Genomic DNA, 22304 nt, shown 5'->3' with positions numbered 1-22304 from the left:
CATTACATTATAGAAAATAATGAACTTTATCACAATATGCTAATTTTTTGAGAAGGACCTGTAGTTGAGAGTTTGTCACACAAGCGATATTGATTGCCAACATGTTGTCTCCTGATGTGCAGGTATTCTTCTGGCTTTCTCCGCTCCAATGTGGTAATAAATTCCGTGATGTCAGGAGAAATTTAAAAGCCAGACACCTACAACACATCAGGAGAAGATACAAACCCCACGTAGAGGAGAAATGTGTATATATTTATATATGCCCCCAGTGCCTGACCCCCACCCCAGCTCCGCCCGTAAGTACCGGCAAGAATTTAAAACTACAGGGGTTGGACAATGAAACTGAAACAACTGTCATTTTAGTGTGGGAGGTTTCATGGCTAAATTGGACCAGCCTGGTAGCCAGTCTTCATTGATTGCACATTGCACCACTAAGAGCCGAGTGTGAAGGTTCAATTAGCAGGGTAAGAGCACAGTTTTGCTCAAAATGTTGAAATGCACACAACATTATGGGTGACATACCAGAGTTCAAAAGAGGACAAATTGTTGGTGCACGTCTTGCTGGCGCATCTGTGACCAAGACAGCAAGTCTTTGTGATGTATCAAGAGCCACGGTATCCAGGGTAATGTCAGCATACCACCAAGAAGGACGAACCACATCCAACAGGATTAACTGTGGACGCAAGAGGAAGCTGTCTGAAAGGGATGTTTGGGTGCTAACCCGGATTGTATCCAAAAAACATAAAACCACGGCTGCCCAAATCATGTCAGAATTAAATGTGCACCTCAACTCTCCTGTTTCCACCAGAACTGTCCGTCGGAAGCTCCACAGGGTCAATATACACGGCCGGGCTGCTATAGCCAAACCTTTGGTCACTCATGCTGATGCCAAACGTCGGTTTCAATGGTGCAAGGAGCGCAAATCTTGGGCTGTGGACAATGTGAAACATGTATTGTTCTCTGATGAGTCCACCTTTACTGTTTTCCCCACATCCGGGAGAGTTACGGTGTGGAGAAGCCCCAAAGAAGCGTACCACCCAGACTGTTGCATGTCCAGAGTGAAGCATGGGGGTGGATCAGTGATGGTTTGGGCTGCCATATCATGGCATTCCCTTGGCCTAATACTTGTGCTAGATGGGCGCGTCACTGCCAAGGACTACCGAACCATTCTTGAGGACCATGTGCATCCAATGGTTCAAACATTGTATCCTGAAGGCGGTGCCGTGTATCAGGATGACAATGCACCAAAACACACAGCAAGACTGGTGAAAGATTGGTTTGATGAACATGAAAGTGAAGTTGAACATCTCCCATGGCCTGCAGTCACCAGATCTAAATATTATTTAGCCACTTTGGGGTGTTTTGGAGGAGTGAGTCAGGAAACGTTTTCCTCCAGCAGTATCACGTAGTGACCTGGCCACTATCCTGCAAGAAGAATGACTTAAAATCCCTCTGACCACTGTGCAGGACTTGCATATGTCATTCCCAAGACAAATTGACGCTGTATTGGCCGCAAAAGGAGGCCCTACACCATACTAATAAGTTATTGTGGTCTAAAACCAGGTGTTTCAGTTTCATTGTCCAACCCCTGTATAACCATCACAGCATATGGGATAGGGTGTCTCACAATTCAGTCCGATTACACGGGATTAGCTGAAATTCCTTCTGTTTTTTTTGGTCTGACCCTGCCTTCCTCAGACTTTTCTCTGCACATTTGTTGAAACATTGTTTCTATTTTTCTTTCTTGAGATTTTTCTGTGTGACTCTTAAAGAGACTGCGTTAGCTTATCTTCAACAGGGGCCAGTGAGTCAGTCCAGTAACCAACTGTGTATTTATCCGGTATTATATTGACATGAGGTCCTAGCTGGGAACCAGAAGACTTATTCCATCCAAAGTCTGTTGGACAAATTAAGTCAGAGCAACCTAGGGCAGTTGTGGAGTCGACGGGCTTAGACTCCTTCAGTAAGACAGAGGTAAAGAGCTGGACTGCTACCCTGCCTCCTGTCTGAGAGCCAGAGATGCCTAAACCCTGAGCTGGCATTTCCACAAAAATCAGGTGGGAAAATTCTGTCATTCTGCTGGTCTGAAACCAGAAAGAAACAGATGTGTAAAAGAGAGAACTTCAAAACATTTAACCCCCTTTCCCTCTTAGGTCAGATAAAATTGGAAAGCATATGATAGAAATTAGATAAACACGGAGATCTTTTCAGACACGGTTTCACGAAAGTCTGAATCTCATAAATGCCATTTGACCTTAATCAATAATCTTTTTCATTCCCATCAGTGCAAGTTAATTATTTGTTTAGTTTTGTTTAGTATTTAGTTCAATTTATGAGTTCTATTTCTAATCAGTAAATACATGTAAATGATTTCATAATTCATAATTTCACCCTTTAACTTACAAATGTTTGTTGTAGACTTTGGATGAATTGCTCCTGTCTCTAATTGAAACTAAATACCAACAAGATAAATGAAAATCTGGTTGTCCAGTGGGAAAGCAAAACAATTCACGTCAGATTAGTAAATAGATGGTTCACATGTTTGCATGAATGAGGCCACTTATTTACATATTAATTACATGGCACTATAATTCTAATATACACAACAATGCTGATTGCTGTAATATTGGATTAAATGTACACTACCAGCCTTTGTTACATTCTCAAGTAGAGAGAAGACGCAGAGATTTTCTGAAGCTCCATGATTACATTCTGTTCAAAATGTGTTTCTTTAATTCAACAGTTCAACCTGAGCATCATCATCAGTCTTATCATCAGAAGCGGTTTACATACAAAGTTAAACAAACTGCTAATACTGCTATATGAAAATGGAGTAAAAGCCAATCAAAGAGGTGAGGGTGAAAGCGCAGACGCCTGTGGATTTAGCTCCTCGTCCTCCAACAGGAACGTCAGATAAGGATAACAGACTGAAGTCAACTGCAGGAAACTCTCATCCTTCTCTCACAAACACTCTCCCAGCAGCACAGTGTAGATAGGAGATGAGAGAAGAATAGCAGGATGGATAAGATAACAGAAAAGGGGAGGAGAACACAAGAATACAGGATGTGAGTCAGAAATGGAGGAAGGAGCTCCAGAAGGGAAGAAAATACACAATGGTGGTTTGGAAGATAGTGAAGAAAAACAAAAGACAACAGAAAAGACAATGTGAGAGGTAGGGGAATGGCAGGATATTTCACTTTCATACTGACAGTCATGGGGATTTCCTTTTTTTTTGTTGAAGGATTTCAGCTGTTTTGAAGATGAAAGATTCGGTCCTGTTCATTTTCTATTATTCAATGGGGCTTTGATTCAACTTCTGCCACTCTTGTTATAAAAGGGGTTGGATGATGAATGATGTAGGTGTTGAATTGTTTCATATTTAAGAGCTCTAAAATCCAAAACTGTTGGTAATATAAACTTGAAATAAACAGCAATTGCCAGAGAGTTGTTTTTTTTAAGCAGACATGTATTTAAAATGCCTATTTGTGTCACAAAGAAAGTCTATGATGTCATGTCCCTCTCAAACACGCAGGCCCTTCAACATACAGGGAACAGTACATGTATAAAAGCGCTTGTACGTCAGAGAGTGACTGCCAGTTGATTTAAACTGAAAACGATGATGATGATGTCAAAACAATGTGTGCACACTTATTGGCAACGCAAAAAGAGACAGAGTGGGCCCTTTTTTCCTCTACTAAGAAAAGATGTTGACGTTTTAGAAAGTAAATGGGGGATGAGGACAGATTTCATCCCCATTCAACAAAAAGCTCCATGTTTAAAACAATTTTTCTTGCAAGGATTATGAAATAATTCGAAACATGTTCATGCCACAATGACAGCAGATAGCTAGGCAGTAAGCCCACAGCCAGACCCTGGAGGTGACCTTGGGTGTTATTTGTGAGCTAAAAGTTTCTCAGGTATTAAAATGCATTGTCTTGTGTGTCCACTTTCAGTACAACACACCAGCTGAAGTCCACAGATCTTAATTATTAAATAAATCATTAAAAGCTCTCTCCAAACATTCCTTTTGCATGTTTCCCATTATAATTAATTGCAGCTATGACTCAGTGTTTGAGCCAAACAAGTGACAGATTGTGTAACAGCATTTTGACATCCCTCCCAATCACCACTTTTGTGACATTAGCTTGAAGTTGCTTCGTATGGCCAAAGCATTATGTTTTTGTGAAAAATCTATCTGACTTATAGAGTTATTGGGGGGCCTCAGAATAACGTTTTGCTACATTACTGTAGGCGCAGTCAAACCCTTTTGATGAGAACAGTAGAAGAATGAGCCTTTTATTTGCTTTGATTCACAGACTATGTTTTACACACAACTGTATGGTTCACTAATATTAAGTGTTCTGGTGACATGGTTGTAGCAAGTAATGGAAGTTGTCACTCTCACCTGTAACCTGTCTCACTTGCATTAGGGTGACAATGCTGGTCAGAATTGGAGCAAAAATTGCAACTTTTAACCTGAATGCTCCTAGAATTAAAATTTTTTTGATTCTCTGTTTTTCCAACTGGCCATTCACTACTGTGGTGAATTACAGGTAGACCAGGTTTGCCATATAGCACTTTTAAACCTTTGGGTAGGGTGCTGGTTCTTTAGGTCACCAAACTACTGCAGTTGGGCAGCATTTCTCCTGACTTCCTCCTGCTCACACAAATGTTTGCCTTCTGAGCTCACACTAGAGCTAGACACTAAACTAAACACTAAATAAGTACTAAATAATGGGAGCCACAACCCGAAACACAATTAATTGAATCAAAGGTTTTGCAAATATATAATATATGCCCTTTAAGAAATAAAAAGAAGCCTTTCTTCTTACCTCTCTACACGACTTGGGTCACAGGACAAAGGGTGTGTTCCTGGCTTACTATTAGTCAGCGCTTCCCAAATAGTCACCTAAAAACAAAGAGGAGGCAGAACAGGAAGTCAGAGAGCCGGTGCAGGAAGTGGACCAAGAGATGGAGGGGTTTCTGGAAAGTCTGCATCCTTCCTCTGGGAATTTTTCCCGTCAATCCCTTCTAAAGTACCATGCGTGCGCACACACACACACACACACACACACAGCATAGAGACAGCTGGCTGGCTTGATTATGACCCATAAACTGACAGTGAACTGGATTAATCTTAGCTCTGGTTTTTTGGTACACATTTTATTAATGAACTTAAGGATATGCAAATTTAACTGGTAGTTAAAAACAAAATGAATAACAAAATAAACCTTATTGGGTTCATCTTACAGTAAGCACAGCACTTTAAACTCCTTTTCCTAGTGTAGCACAATTTATGCAAACTAGACATGAAAGATGTAAGTAATGTCCCATTTTAATATTTCAGCTATAATCAAAGGATTTTTCATATTTGTCAACAATGTCTAAAGGAACTGTAAGGTCTCCAAATGCACGGTACCAAACCTCAGCTATTTGAGCATCCTCTTCTCCTCTCAGTTTTTGTCTCTCACCTAAAGAAACAGATCTGAGGATGTTCTCTGACCTGTCTCCCTGAGACTATTTATATCCCAGACTGCACCCCAGGAGAAGGCCGAGGACTATCAGGAGCAGGATCTTTGGGATTTAAACACAGGCCTGTCCTGAGGCAGCTGGAGATGTACTGTCTCTTGGTTACATACATCACAGGCAATTTATGTTACTTATTGATTTTACTTCACTATGACTCTTTTTATTTTGAAACTGACTCCTATTTGTGTACTGCAGTGTTGGGGTGTTTATTGACTTGTTGTTGAATTTATAACTGTAATTTTAAGAAGGGGGAACAGTGTCCATCACAATTGATTAGGTGCTATCAGCACCAGATACATAAAATACTTCAACCGTCTTATTTTTTTTATCGAAAACATACAGGAAGGATTATTTTCTTAAAATTAAAATGGAGTCTTATAGGGTGTTTGATCTCTTGTTGGTGTCACATGAGACTAGCACAGTTTAGCTTAAAAAATGAAGCCCAAACTGATACTGAAACATATCTCCGTTTCTCTGGAAAACTGCAGAAAATCCCATTCTTCTCTCTGTCTGGCAGTTTTAGAGGAGAATGGGGTTTGTTTAATTTGAAATTAAGCTTGTTCTCTACTCACCAATAAAGTTGATTCTAATTCAATGTGTACCAATAAATGTCTATCCCAAAGAGATGGATGGATGGATGGATGGAATCATTTTTTAAATCGTTCAAATATGTATGGCTAAAATAAGTTTGCATATATGTTGACACGTATTTAAATATGTTTAGAAGCGAAGGACTTTGCGACAGACGTTTCTTAGAAGTCTAAATGTAGACTTTTAGCTGAGATTGACTAGCATATAAAAAAAAAGTGGACAGAGCTCAAATTCAAGACGTTGTTGCCCAGGACTTGTTTTTCAGACATTGTTTTATAGTCGTTATAACATAAATGACTTTAAAAATACATATTAAACTCAGCACATAGGAGCTGTTGCTTTGTGACAGTGAAGCAGTTCTGGTTAGAAATGATGATTTATGCTGAACAACTGAAAATGTTTTTTCAGAGACAAATTGTACTTTGTCTCTGGTGAAAGAAAGTGTTTTGTCGGCGTACAGCTTTTCCTATAGCTTGAATGTTTTACCACATTGTGAATTTTTGCTGTTTCTATCCTCAGGTACAGTACAAATATGTCATCATATTTACCATTTCTTTCTTAATCTGTCTTTCAGTTCCTCGGTTGAGGTCTTCGGTCACTTCGGTCATTTTACATGATTTATTAACTTTTTAGACCACTTTCAGACCATGTAGTTTTGATTGATCTAAATGTTCTAGATAAAGTACATAGGTCTGAATCACAGTTATACCTGAACCTGACATTATTTCAGGTCAAAACAAGGTCGACTTGCAGCCTTAACATTGAAATCAGGTCTATAACTTAGCCTTGCAGCAGTATGACAGCAGCGGACGCTAACTTTAAAAGTCATCACAGAGTCTCATATGTACACATTAACTAGCAGAGTCAACAGTGAAGATCAGATAATTTTAGCACCTGATAAAGATTAACTGTGCATATAAAACTGCCTTCATAAACAAGTAATGCATAAAAAGAAGCCCAGAAGTGTACCAGGTAGTTGCAGGTATTTATTGCCTTCCATCTCTGTCTGGCATCAATGTCAACATGATCACTGTGGGGTCATCCTTTTTTTCCTGAGTTTATTCATCTAAGGGCTGCAAAAGTAGGTTTTCTAACCATGTGGACACAGCAAAACAAACCAGTGTTTTAAAGTATTACCCTATCTCTGGAGGTATGCTACTTAGCTTGCTACTTCAGGAAAATCAGTGTAATACTGCACATGAGAAAAGACTCCCACCATTTACCATCAAACATGGGAATCATTATTAATGAATCATTATTAATTCGTACACTCATGCATTGATATGTTTTTATCTATAAAGCTATCCTTGGACTATTCCCGCCTTATTTATCCAAAAGTAGGAAGTGTCGATGTGTGGGTAGAAATCGGCAGTTTAATGAATCAGTTCGGTTTCACCAGTGTACATTGTAGCGCCTTTGTGTTAAATTGGTAAAGGAAAAAATTAACTGGCATGTTTCCATGAAACTGTACAAGCACTAAATTTGGTGTAAAAAGGAATTAATATGGGATAACTAAAGACATATTCCTTCGTAATGTTTCCTTAAATCCAGAAAACTCAAGGAGTTCACAGTGGGATCACCTGATCATATTCGGATCCGGCCTCCAGCAGACTCTGCTGTATAGCAAACTGCAGTAAGTCTTCTTCCTCCTCCCTCATGCTGTCTCTCTGTTTGCCTCCTAGCATGGTGTATCCAGGCGGGGGTTCAAACACACACGGAGGAATCTCTCCTGCTCTGCACGACACTGTTTAACAAAGGGAGGGGGGGAGGCAAAGGCCAAGAGATGGGAGGGAGTGTTATCTGATGTTAAAGGGCGCTGAAGGAGAAGAGTAGGAGAAGGAAAAACAGAGGAATATATTTCTGAGCCAAACATGGAGAGACCAAAAGTTAACAGAGGCTGGAGTATTTAATTTCTCTCTCATGTACTCTGAACACATCACATGACAACTGCTCAACTAAAAGTGCCTTCCTAGGTGGAGCCATACAGCACGATAACATCGGGGATTCTCAAAGAGGTTCCTTCAGAGCTGCCGTCAAATTAATTACTCCGCTGCCCGGCACAAATGCAGATTTAAACAGTGCTGGTGAGACTCTGATTAAATCAATGCAGGACATGATGCAACGACACAAAGAACAGAGCTGTCCAGTAAAGTATTTTGATAGAAACAGCTTGCATCCTCCTCATTAGTTCAGCAAATAATTGGGCAGCTGCAGAGGAGGATACAAGAGAGATGAAATACTGAACCATTCATAGCTGCAAAAGTATTCATAGCCTTATTTTTTTTTTTTTTTGCACAATTTGTCACTAAGTGATCTCACTGTATTTTATAGAAATGTTATGTGATTGAGCAACGCTTAGCAGAGCATAATTGTGAAAGGGAAGAATACATTAAAATGCAAAATCTGGAAAATGTGTGCTGTGCATTTGTATTCCGGCCACTTTTACCCCTAAATAAATTTTCCTTCAGAAGTCGTCTAACTAGTAAACATAATCCACCTGTGTGTAAATTAATTGCAGTATAAATAAAGCTGTTTAGTGAAGGCCTCAGAGGTTTGCAAGAGAACACTGAAGAACTAAGACCAAAGAACACAGTAGGAAGGTCAGAGATCAAGTTTTGGTGAAATTTAAATCAGAGTCAGTTTATAAAACAGTATCCTAAGCTTTAAAGATCTCACAGCTCTGTTCAATCCATCCTCTGAAAAGGGAAAATGTTTGGCAAAACTGCAAACCTACTAATACAGCCACTGCTTCTGTCACCTAAAGTGACATTAAATGAGAGTTTTAATTAAATAATCATCCGCTGCAACTCTGGAGGAGCTGCAGAGATCCACAGCTCAGATGGGAGAATCTGTCGACAGGCCAACTATTGGTGGTGCACTCCGCAAATCCAAAACAGAAAGCCAAAAGAAAGCCTGCTTGCCTTTTGCCACAAGCCATATGGTGGATGCAGCAAATATGAGGATGAAGGTGTTCAGGTTTTTTAGCCTGCATGCAAAACAGTATTTGTGCCATTTAAACTGAAACCCTGAGCACACCATTCCTGTGGGTGATTCATGGTGGTGGCAAAATCCTGGTGTAGGGACCAGGAAGCTGGTCAGAGTTGTTGGAAAGATGGATAGAGCTAAAATGGGCTAGCTTTGGAGGAAACTCTTTTAGAGAGACTAAATCCAATCTGAGCTTGAAATTTCAGTGTCCAGATGTCCAAACCTGGTAGACATACCCCAAAAGACTTGTAGCTGTAATTTCAGCAAATCTGAATAGAAATGCATGCCACATTTCTTGAGATTCTCCTTTGTAAACACAATTTAACACCATACAGACACTTACAAAATGTGGACATTTTAAGTAGAGGGAATATTCTTACAAGGCGCTGTTATACTTACTTGTGGAGCTAGAGCTGGAGACGCTTGAGGAGTCGCTGCCTGGAGAGGGAGCGTCTGTCCTCGAGGCGTCCCGCTGGCCACCCCCCTCCGACCCAATTTTGTTGTCCGAACGAAGGCCGGCTCCCTCCTCACAGCCATTCAGGTTGCTGAAGGTGATCCTGGCGTTTAGTATGTGATACAGGGGAATTTCTAAAGGGGTAAGAACATTTTATCTGTCAGCTCCCTCTTTCAGATCATTTTGTTAGTTCCATCTCATCTGTTTATTAAATATTCATCATCCTGTCTCTCCCCCTTCAGCTAAGTAGTCAACATTTTAACCTCCGTCTCTCCTATTCCATCATCCATCCATCTATCTCCTCCTGTGCTCACCGATCTTGACTGGGAAACCAGGCGGCAGCCGCAAAGTGATGAAGTCACGCAGCTTGGCGAACAGGGTGTTGGAGATAGCCATGAGATCAATAATAGGCACCACTTGTTCCGCTAGGGACAGAGGATGGGACTCACACAGCCACAACTTGGCTTTAAACCTAAAACACAACAACACACACATACACTGAAACTCCGGGCAAAAAGAAACACTAAAACCATCAGTCTGACTTGTGTATAATTGAAGCAATTTACACACAGGGACCAAACTGAGATACAAAAAGACATTGATCACATCTGCTAACAGGGCTTTCCACGAGCTGCTGAGTCATGTTCTAGGCCAGGCCAATCAATTGTTAGGCTCTAATTTGTGTGATAATGAACATAGAACTGAGAGGCAGCTCTGCCTCCTTAAAGATTTAATCTCATCATGTCCTGTCACTTTTTATTTAACAACAATGAACCATGTAAACGACAATTGAAAAGGACCAAACAGCCCAGCAGTTGGAGGAAGACCGGACCGATCCTCGTTTAACAAGCAAATATTACAAATTGTTCACAAAACTGCTTCTATTTCCTTGTTGGCGCATTTTCTTTTGATTCTTTTTTCTCTCTGGAGACACTGCAAGATTCCTTCACTTCATGTTTTATTTTGTGTTTTTAATATAGTGGAGTGACAACAAGGTACTATGAGTCATCCATCTAGAGCTGCTGGAGACAGAGCACCAAAATGCTTGACTGCACCGGCTCTGTGAAACGCCAACACTGTGGGTTCTATAAATATGCATGTTTGGTCTTCTCTGTTATCTGTCATCCACCTCAGGATTGTTGTGGTCAGCTGCCATGAGTGGCTCATTTTCTACCGGCCATCATTTTGTCAGCTTTGAGGGTAGTATGACCCGCCTGTTTGTGTTCCTGTCAGTCTGGGTCACCTCTGGGTCTTGGTGGTGAGCTGGCACGGTTGGCTGATGTCCCTCAGCGTCTGCTGCATCGAGCTGGGGTTGAAGTACTCCTCGGCCGTCAGCGCTGCGGGGTTTGTCACCGTGGGGGATGACATCTGTGTCACCAGAGCCTGGAGAAGGTAAAGAAGGGATGAATAATGAAGCAAATCATTTGTATATCAATAGCAAATCAATTGGTCAAAGTTCATAAAATGATTGGTATTTCAAACTTACTTCATTTGCTTTTTGTTCCTTGTTTCCCTACAATGGCATAAAAAGTTTGGACATTACTCAGAAGGTGACAGAGCAAAAGTTTAATTATTTCCTATTCAATAAAGGTAACCTTTATGTTTAGATTAATATTTGTGTAACACTAGCATGATACATTTATAGCCAGAAAGAGTGATGAATCATAAAAAAATACTAACTCCTGGTAAAGATGTAGAAAAAGCATGAATATAAATGAATCTTTAATTGCTATAGCATATTTCACAGACAGAAAAACACAGAAGAGTCCATCTGTTAATTTAAGTTAATTTATTTAGTGGGCAAAAACATCATTAAGAAATAATTTTTTTTAACTTAATCACCAGTGCCTCAATTGCCTGTTCATAATTGGTACACTCCTCTGTTCAGCTCACCCCACAGGTTATCTAAAGGACTGAGGTCTGAGGACAAAGATGGCCTTGGAAGAAGTTCAGTTTTTTGTCTGGTGAACCATTTCTCTGTTATTTGCTCTTATGTATTGGTCTCATGCTTTATCTAAAATCCTCAGCTCTATTTTAAACAGTTCATGATGCCATGTGCTCTAACAATGTGCTCCCTGGGTTTTTGGAAGAGAAACAGGCCCACAGCATCACTTATTCTCCACTACACATAACCCTGGATCATAAGGTCATTTTTCACATATTCATCCTTTGTTTTATGTCAAATCTAACTGGAGTGATTTTGTTGCAGAATAAACTCAATCTAAAACCCTTTTTGCATCATAGTTTGGCAATAAACATGCAATCATAACCCCCCCCCCCCCCTCACCCAAATTACGTATCACTTTGTCCCTTCGCCTACAAGCCAATCCACCAAGAATAAGGGCTATGTCTGCTTTTAAAGCATGCAGCTGGGACCAAGAAACTAAAGGGGTGTGGCTAAGAACATTGATGATGAGTCATCTTCATCCACCCTATTCTGTGTCAAGACCTTTGAGTTGCTTGCAAGGCATCGAGATGATGTGTAGCTCATAGAACGATGGGATGATCTGAAAGGGGTTTCAGTCTTATCTGACCTAAGTATGTGGTTCTAGTTAAAATCCTATGAGCTTTTATCAATCTCCACATGTCCATTCAAGTGATTTTGAGCAGACGTATTCCAGGATAACACTCTCTGTTGGATTTCTCAACCAGTAAGCTTTGGAGATTTTTGGAGACATTGTTTCCCAAAACCTCCTTTTCACTGTGCGTGTTAGCATTCTTTGTCATTGTTGCACTTTTCAGTAATAGCTCTGACAGATGGATATGGACATGTTTAGGTGAGGATATATTGCCTTGCCTTATTTGAATAGTAGTTTTTTTTTTTTTTCAGCAGTGTCTCAGAGAAACAGGCCATTGTACCATGTCATATTTATAAGCCTGGGAAACAGGAAGTCATGGATTACAGATTAAAGGTTTGTTGAAACTTTAAAAAAAACTACAAATAAATAGAGTAAAACATCGAAGTATAAATTACAAAGCTGTTCCGGTTAGATTTATTTTAAAATAATTGTTAGGTGTGACATTTTGTCCTAACATAGGATATTTGATGAATAAATAAACATACTCAAACTGAAATTTGTCAGTAAGAGAATATGCTCTGGCCAGAAAAGACAAATTTATGTTTCTTTTTAAGCATCTTTACCAAGGGTGCCAATATGTGTGGAGGGTTATGTATTTTGTTCTTTTTTCAGTAGTGTAAGACTCACAAAAATAAAAATGCAATAATCTTGTTTAAAATGTAGCACCTTGGTCGTCAGATTATCATCTTCTAACTTAAATAAACATACATTTTTAGAAAAACGTTTTGCAAGGCATTGATGTGACCTCAACAGCTCAATGAAAGTTTCCCTGAGAAGCGAACACTAAAGAACAAATGACAAAACAGTTTCTCATGTCAGCTTTCAGTGAATACTTCAGAGCTCTTACAAGCCAATGATTTTCATCCATGCAGAGCGGCTTTATTGCCTCTTTAAAATTTAGGATTGACAACATCAGAATACATCTACATAAGAGAGATTCGAAGCTGCTCAAAATGTCTGCAGAATGAACATCAAAGTGGAAAAACAAGCTTTTTCAGTGGCGTCAGGAGAAAAGAAGGAGAGTGGAAAGGAGTAACGATAAAAAAATGAGTGGGAGTGGGAGAAAACAGAGGGAGTAAGGAGGGAGGTGTGAGTCATAGATGCTCTCAAAGCGAAACAAATTAAAAAGCATGATCAATATTTCAGAGCAGGCTGCAGCTTCAAGTTTGCGGATGCAAGAGGGCTCTCCTGTCCACACAGCTGGGATTTTACACACTGCCTGTCTATCCACAGTGAAACAGATGGAGAGGATGTCGATACTACAAGGGATAATTCATTCAAGATGATCAACGTGCTTGATGGGATCCAGTCAAATATAACATAAGACCATAACAATGCTGGACGACATGCACTCACCGCGTTGTTAGAGCCCATGTGTTGCTCTGCAATCCCAAGGAAGTTCTGCAGTGGAGTCCTGCCACCTGCTCAGGGACATACAACAGTTCAAGGAGATATACAAGCATATAGTCAGTGTAGAAAAACTGTTTGTATCAGTCTGAGTTTCAGTATGCAGCACTGGCTGGCTGAAGTCAGTCCTTTTCATCACAATGAGAAGCCTGGACTCATTATCTCCACTGCAGCTGCCCACAAAGTTATTTCCTTCCATATTGCTTGGTTTAGAAGAAGCTACTTTTAGCATCTAATAGCCACTACGAGGAGGCTTTAAAGCAGCACAGTTAAAGTAGAGTAAATTTAAAGAGCCGTCTTCGAATCAGGGGATCTTACCGATGAAGTTGACACGATCGATTGTGAAAAGAAAGAGGAGGTAACCTTAATATCTGGTGCGATTACAAGTCATCCTCTCAAGCTGATCTAGTCCTGTTATATAATAGAGGTCTGCAGAGTAAAAGAAGCTGCAGTCAACTGAATGATCCTTATGATCAAGAAGTAGGCCACGCTTTTATATAGAGTTCAAAGATGAAAACAGTAAATCCCTGGAAAAATGTATTCAGCCTCCATTTTCAAACGGCATTAAAAAAATAAGCCGCCAGGTTTGCAACTTTGTGTAACACTTGCAACCTTCAGTTTACACCCACATGTTTCTCAGACTTCCTTACTAGTTTTTAACAGATTTCCAAGCCATGGATAGAGAAGACACAGCACTCTTCTGTAAGAACAGCAGCAGCTCAGTTGATTCAAAGCTGCAGACATGTCAGCAGCTGATGTGAAAATGGGATCAAAACTGAAGATGTTTGCAGCCAGGTCTGAACAAATCAGGGGATGCTCTGTCGCATTCTAGGGAAGCGTCAGCCTTACATTAACTGCTTTGAAAACAAATGTAACACAACACCCTTAATCCTCTTATACAACAGACAGAAAACATCTTTCATGGAGAAAATTCTCATCAATAACAAACATAAACACTATTGCACTGATAAGACCTGATGATCACTAAATATTTAGGGTAAGGGCCTTCAATTAAGTTTTAATGAGGTCCACTGAATTACATTTCATGCAGGCACACGTTCCCTATATAATATATACTGTCTGAGCAAAATATCATAGGTCAGTGAAGAAAATCTACATAATCTTTCTTTTTGAAGAGAAGAAAAGAGACTTTTTTTACTAACTCAGAATAAGATATTCTGGATCTCTACTTCTCAGCTTGTTCACTTCTCTCTGCAGAGACAGGAACCCCGCAGGTTCCTGGTCTATTGCAGCGAGTACCGTAAATGCTAACGAAGTGGCCCACCTTAAAACTGATTGCAACAAGCAGTACAAAACATGCATGGTTTTAAAAAAAAAACAAATCTAGGTCAGTTCAGGACTGCCAGTTGAGGACCTCTGGTGCATGGGAACTGGTTGGATTAAATTCTCATTACTTTAGTAATTCAAGAGAACATGCAAAATAGTTATTAGTTTAATTTAGACAAAGACAAGAATTGGAAAGACAGCGGTCCTTTGTAAGGAATCATGGGCAGTAGCAGCTCATTTCATTTTAAGTTGCAAATCTTGGTTTGCATAATTTATTTCATTACCATTCATCCTTAAAGTAAAAAAAGACATGACGTATCCTTTGTGGAAAAACACGAGAAACATGCACACTGTAACCCTAAAAAGTCAAACACTTTCACAAAATAGAAACAGTTTAGGCCAGAGGTCTTCTTGAAATTTAAAAAAGAAAAATGTTCCCACCCACATATATCTAACAGTTGCTAGCATTTATATAGAAAAGCTAATTGAGAAGATCTGCAAAACATCAGTGCAGAGGTAAAAAAACAAATCACAGTTAGCCATTTGTAAATCTGCTGTGAAAGCCAAAGGAGGTTGCTTTGAGGAAAGCGAAGTACAGGTAAGAAAAACCTTTGGATACGTTTGAAGCCTCAGGAAGGAAAACTAAGGAAGCTGCACATTGAGAAGTCATTGTAGTGGCTCTAAAGACACTTTCCTCCTGTATAGAAGTAGAATGCAGGTGCGGATGTGACCTGAGAAACAGGATCAACCATTACGTCCTCTCCTTTCAGAGGAGCACGAGGCGGTTGATCTTCACCGACAGCCACACCCCTGGGAGGGAAGTCTAATTCTGTTGGATTAATGATCTGAACCAAAAAACAAGATGCAGCCTTAGAGAGAATGTTACGGCCTGTTAGCCGACGTCTCTGGGTGAGCTCTACAGCTCATTGGCGGGTCTTTCATCAGAGATGTCACTGCAGCTACGGCAGGGGGTTACACTCTTACAACAATAATTGTGGAGGCTCTCAGCGGCTGGGGTTTGAGCATGTTGTAATCCTCACAATGAGTTACCTTTTGTCTTGTTCTTGTTCTGATCTGTCAGATGTTCAGTTCTGGTCCTGGTGATCAGCTCAACATTGGATGCGGCATAGACCTGAGGGGAGATATGCAGTTTTTAAAAAAAATGTGACTTAACAACCGAGTATCTTGTTGTGTATTTTGTGTGATGGTACGCATACAGAAAGTCATTATTAGTGACCACTAAAAAACTAGATTAAAAATAGTGAAGATCCTGACTCTGACCTTATGTAGGACCCTGGATTAAAGCAAAAAATAAAAATAAAAATAGGAGAGGAGTTCAGCGGAAGTTGTCTGTTTACATGAGGGACTCTAAATCCAGATGCTGAAAAAGAAAGCTTTTTCAAGCAGCAGGATCTTAAAGTGCTTTCAAAGCACCAGAGGCAGATGGTCCTGGGGAACTGACATTACTATCAGTCCCTCCAGGGAGGTCAAAAAACAAATGGGTTCAAGGTAATGCCTTTGCCTTTTCTTAACTTAATTTTCAAGACCATCTGGAGTTTTATGTGCCCATCAAAGATCATGTGGATTCTTTACCTTCATTTAAGGGCGACAAACCTGTCTGACTCTTAAATACCAAGAGGATCAAGTAACTTTTGGAAATCTTCACACTGGGTATGAAACTCCTAAAGTGGACTTTGATGACATGAGACTGAGCATTGGTTCTGAAACTGTGAGAAGTGGGTGAGCAATAATTAAGCAGCTCATACCTTGGCCTCATATCCATTCACTGTCTCTGTCTTCTCGCTCCTCCAGCCCAGGATGCCAGTCTTGTTCCTGCAACAGAATCGAAATCAGCTTCCTGTTACCTTAAAGGTCTTTAAGCCTATAACTACATGCATATATAGCAAAAAAAAAGAGAACACTTTCTCTATAATTCTAAGGTTTTACATATCAGTACAGGGTAAAAGTCAAGTCTTTACTAAGTTCTAAATTGATTGTAATCGAACCTAAAGTGTAGAAAAATTTTATATTTTTTTAGCCTAAGACAAAGCCAGAAAGAAAAACCTGTGCGTAAAAACTAAGTCTATCAGCTTTGGGGGGCGTTCCTAGTTTGTCAAAAACAGCTTTTCCATTTCGTCTTCATCTTATTTTAATAGATAACACTGTGGAATCTAGTGAATAATTTGTTGGCTTAGCTGTAAACTTCTTGAGGCAGCGTTGGTCATTCAATGTTTGCAGCAAGAAGCTGCATATCTTCTATAAGTCTCTTGTGGAAAGTGCCATTACTAATGAGGCATTTCTCATCTTCATCTACTTAGTCCCAGTGGACCCAAGCAGACTTTTCAAAGATGCTTATCTCCTTCATCATATTCCTCATATCTATTATGGGCTGCATGGTGGCACAGTTGATAGCACTGTTGCTTTGCAGCAAGAAGGTCCTCGGTTCGACACCCAGCCGGGGGTCTTTCTGCATGGAGTTTGCATGTTCTCCCTGTGCATGCGTGGGTTCTCACCGGGTACTCTGGCTTCCTCCCACAGTCCAAAGACATGCCTGTTAGGTTAATTGGTCTCTTTACATTGCCCTTAGGTGTGGGAATGAGTGTGTGCATGGTTGTTTGTGTGTTTCCTGGGATGGACTGGCGACCTGTCCAGGGTGTACCCCGCCTCTTGCCCATAGACTGCTGGAGATAGGCACCAGCTTCCCCGTGACCCACTTTGAAAGAAACTGTACAGAAAATGACTGACTGATGTGCCCAATAACGAGAATAGGAATGTTGTGGTCCTAACCTATTCAGAGCTTTCCCATTAGCAGCACCATACTACTCCCACTTAGTATACTCAATCCTCCCCACAGGACCAACTGTAGCGTTGTTCAAAGGATTATATTTTTTCCTGTGTGTTTTTAAAGGTTCACAGCCTAAGACATTACCACAAACCTGAAGTCACTTTGGTAGTTAGCGAAGTTGCATAACAAGTTTAGGAGGCCAAATTTAGCATTTCATAATAAAAAAAAAACCTCCAACTGACACTGGTATCAAAACAATCCATTTTTATGCTTAATGTTATGTCTTTATCAGAGTTTAGAAGTTTTTATTATGACCATTTAAAGGTTTTATTTCTCATTCATGTTATCCTGCATTAGGTCATATCTAGATTAGGTAACTGAAATGAAGGTATGAGAGTCCAGGTCACGTTTTTGTAACACTCTAGTTAATAATTTAGAATAATGTATGTCTATAGCTCATTAAAATACTCAGCTACAAAGATAAAAGGTCTCAGAGCAGGCCATGATCCATTAATAGGACTACACTGAGCATCATGTGAATATTAACGCACATAGACTGTCCTTCATGCAACTCATGCGAATATGCTATTAATTCACAATAAATATAAAATAATGATCCCCTGTAATCTGATGATTTTATGTTAGCTGCATCCGGGGTGAGACCTTCAAACTTATTTTCTTGTGCACCGCTTGCAGTACTACATTACAGCCAACAAACACATTTTGTCTATCTAACAAATTACAGTTTTCTGTAACATCTGTCATATGCACTTTGTGTTCAGATATCTGGGAGAGCTCTGTAAAGCCCTGCTGAATTGCAAGTCATAAAATTTTACAATGCTTAAGTGGCTGAAGAACTAGTTTTTAAGTAGGTTTTGCAGACACAGAACTAACTGGAACCATTCTGAAATATGTTACAAGCCAAACTATCAACAAGTCATATCAAAAGAGAGCTGGGCATGGCAGCTACCTGCTCAGCATGAAAACATCATGGAAACAAGATGTGAGTTTACTGATGGTTGTAGCTGTATGTGAAGAGACATGTTATATCTTTAAAAAGAAACAGCTGTCCTAAAAAACAACTTCAGTCAGAACAAAATATTTCCCAACATCATAAACAACAGATGCTGGTCATAAACATGTTGGTCATAAACATCATTGGTGAGTGAGGTAAGTGGGTTGCTATCACCAAATTAAATGTAAAAAAAGATTAAATGTGGTGTGTGTTTTTTTTACTGCACTGCATTTTTAAACATATATTTATTTTAATTAACTATTGGATTAGGACTCAGTTTTGACAAATGCCTATTCTAAAATAGCTCAACAGTGACAAAAGATCCTTATTAGGTCACATCCTGTATATACACAACTCAACAGTGCAGTTTATTCTCTTTAAGGATCCTATGTGAACATTTTAGGGAGTTTTACCATTCTTATTGTGCCCCCCTGTTCTGGACTTCAATTTTCTCCTAAGTCTCCTGATATTTGGCTCGATCAGTTATGCATTTCGTGTCGGAACATTAGAAAAATGTTATGCATAAATCCAAATTCCCTTTTACAATATTTTGGAGGAGTGAAAGCTAAAGTTAAAGAAGGTGATGTGACCTCTTTGAAGTTCCGTAAATTTCCTTCAACCATGAAAGCAGAAAACTGCAGCGTGACTTTTGTGCATGACTGACTGAAGATAAATAAACTCTAGGGGTACATGCCCTGTCTGGGATGCTTTGACAAAGTGGGTTGCTCTGAAGCATCATAAACAGATTATTGGCATGTAGACAGGAGTGCTGACTAGAGAAATGCAGAGGTGACACTGAGGTGGAAGTCTGAAAGGGAGACTATTACCCTCTGCCTGCTCACTTCACTGAGCTGTACTCTCAGTCCTCCTGCTCACTCACTGTTTTATTTCTTAATATTCACTCATCCAGTCTTTCCTGATTCACCCAAAACATCTCCTTTTTCCCTTCCTGACTCCAAAATAATCCTTTCTTTTTGTCTACATATCGTGTCTTTTTATTTTTTGTATCCCATTTGTCTTTTTTCTCAGTTTCTCAGCCCGTTTCTTGCTCCCATTGTTCTTTGTCTCATCTGATTACCTATTTTTTGTTACTTTTCTTTAAAATGTATTTTGCCTTTTTATTTATCCTCCCTATTTTTCTATTTCCAAACGTGTAATTGTCCCAGCGATCCCTCTTTTTGAGTTCAGAATAACACTCCCACCTCCCGGTGACTCTGTCATATCTAAACCTTTCTAGCAAAAGTCTTCATACAAGTAAAAGTTTTGTAAATTTTGTAACACACTTCAGTTTACTTCAGTGGAATGTTATGTAATAGAACTGAAACAAAGTACTTTTTAATTTTGAAGTGAAATCAACAGGGTTCATGGATTTTATGAAAATACCAAAATATGGCCACCCGCCTACACTGACAGGCATTTAACAGAAGCGGCTAAGAAGCCCATGGGTCCACAGCCCAATCTACTGGTTGAGCACTACACAAATCTGGCATTTATGAAAAAGCAGCAGTAAGAAAACAATTGTTGAAGTAAAGCCACAAAAAGTCCCACTGAGAATTTTGCCACAAGCCAAACAGGGAACACAGCAAACATGTGGAAGAAGATAGTCAGATGAGATCAAAATGTGACTTTTGGCCTATATACAAGACATTATGTGTGGCGAAAAAAAGAACACTGCACATTGCCCTGGAGACACCTTCAGTAAAACATGTGGGTGGCAGCATCATGCTGTGGGAATGTTTTCCTTTATCAGGGACAGAGAAGGTGGTCAGAGGTGATGAGAAGACACATGCAGCTAAATATAAAGCGATGATGGAAGATAACCTGTTAGAGGCTGCAAAGTACCAGCAGGATAACATCCCTAAACATACAGACAGAGCCACAATGGAATGGCCCAGTCAAAGTACAGCCCTCAGTCCAAATAGGAGTAATGTTGCTCACAGATGCTTTTCATCTAATCTGATCTGTTGCTATTTTGGTATCTTTTGATGGGGAAATCTGGTAGAGAAATACAGCAAGAGACTTTTAGCTGAAATTGAAGCAAAAGGCGATTATGTTAAGTCTTGACTCAGTGGGGGTTGATTACACATACACATCATACTTTTCAGATTTTTTAAATGTAACATGTTTTGAACACTGTATATAAGTTTGCCTCCACTTTAAAAGATGTACTACTTTGTGTTGGGGGTATCACATACAAATCCCCACAGCAAACGTTGAGGTTTGTGGTTGGAACATGTCAAAATGTGAAAAAGGTCAAGGGCTGTCAATGGTTTTGGAAGTTACCATATGTTCATTCAACCCTTACTATGTCTGTACTTCGAAAACTTTGACCTTTGCTGACATGTGATAATTGGTTGTACTGCAACTGAAATTTATTCCATGACGTTTAAATGTTATGATCACTTTGTCATAGCATCTGGTTGCATTCAATTCTACAAACTTCAGCTGGCCCAATGCAATAACATCTGGGCGACGAGTTGGCAGCACACCCCATGAATCACGCAGATCTTCTGTTTTACCAGAAACAATGTAACAGTCCCTTTCTGAACTAATTGCTTATGATGAACTCTGCATGTGTTTTGTTGTCTCCACTTCCTACCAGTGCTGCTGTTTCTGTTTGGGTTTTTCTTGCACTTTGCCAAATGCATTTTGACAGCCACCAGAGAATGTGCCTGAACCTTATTTCCTTGCAGCTGTGGCTTTCAGTGCAGGAGAAGGCAACCCAGTAGCACTGACAGAAACTCAACCGTAACAACAAAGGAAACACGTTGCACCGAGGCCATTGTTGAATGAATGAGTAACTCATCCCCGCAGGATGTTTATGACTCTCATCCCTTCTGGAATTGGTTGTTCTAAGGTTAGTTTTGACAATGTTTACCTTATCATACCATAAAATCCCTTTTATATGTGTGCATATCCGTTCTGTTCCTGACCTCTCAAAGGCGATGTTGCGGGTGTCCAGCTGAGTGGTTACCACTGGTGCGGACAGCCTGGCTGCAACCTGCTCGTCGCTGGGCTGTGTCGCCCCCAGAAGGCCCAGTCCGGCACAGTTGCCCTTGCTGGCGTCGGCTCTCACCCTGCCAGGAGAGAGCGCCGTAAGAGTTGAGACGCACAAGGTCTCACAGAACACCAGCTGCCTGTCGTGGTCCACCTCCATCACCTCCGCACTGGAGTCTGCGAGATGAGAAAAGAAAAATAGGAGGAATTTCAGGCAGAAACAAAGAAGAGAACTGTGATTCAACATGTGCACTGGTGCTAAAAGAAACAAAGATGGCAAAGGGATTAGAAATAATATTGTTACAAACCCACAAAGTCAGGATAGAAAACATAAACATCCATATGGACAGATTATGCAACAAGGAAACAGAATGAGACCTACAGTATATGGTGACGAATATATGTCAAATCCTATAGTTTATTCCTACAGTTATCAAAATCCTAACAAAGGATGAGGAAAAAGATGCTGACACAAACAGTGTTGTTTTTTGAAAGCCATGTGGGCCAAAATAATCAACTAAAAAGTGCTAATGGGCCACAGAAATTCTATTTCTTTTTAGATAGAAGACTAAATACATTTGTTTTGAATCTCTATATTTTGCTTAGAAATATTTCACTAAAATGAACGTAGTCCGATTTATGTAGAAATAGAATATGTGAATCATAGGTCTGAAA

The 22304-nt window shown here is 39.9% G+C and overlaps 1 protein-coding gene across 4 annotated transcripts in view; it reads right to left on the bottom strand.

The window, feature by feature from the left end:
• The window catches only part of ankrd13b (ankyrin repeat domain 13B), a 96499-nt gene that overhangs the window by 3523 nt on the left and 70672 nt on the right, over positions 1–22304 (bottom strand). For all 4 annotated transcript variants that reach the window (XR_007042479.1, XM_047392658.1, XM_047392656.1 and 1 more), the window contains 10 exons: positions 21566–21806; positions 16599–16665; positions 15883–15964; positions 13495–13559; positions 11046–11072; positions 10803–10942; positions 9874–10031; positions 9505–9693; positions 7701–7864; positions 4833–4909 (listed from right to left, as the gene is read on the bottom strand). Coding sequence is in view for 3 of the 4 variants with exons in the window: in XM_047392658.1 (XP_047248614.1) it covers positions 4833–4909; positions 7701–7864; positions 9505–9693; positions 9874–10031; positions 10803–10942; positions 11046–11072; positions 13495–13559; positions 15883–15964; positions 16599–16665; positions 21566–21806 (1210 nt within the window). In the remaining variant the exon portion in view is untranslated. The remainder of the gene's footprint in view (positions 1–4832; positions 4910–7700; positions 7865–9504; positions 9694–9873; positions 10032–10802; positions 10943–11045; positions 11073–13494; positions 13560–15882; positions 15965–16598; positions 16666–21565; positions 21807–22304) is intronic.

This window comes from Girardinichthys multiradiatus, chromosome 18 (assembly GCF_021462225.1).
Source record: "Girardinichthys multiradiatus isolate DD_20200921_A chromosome 18, DD_fGirMul_XY1, whole genome shotgun sequence".
NCBI lineage: Eukaryota > Metazoa > Chordata > Actinopteri > Cyprinodontiformes > Goodeidae > Girardinichthys > Girardinichthys multiradiatus.
This window is presented reverse-complemented; position numbering and strand designations above follow the sequence as displayed.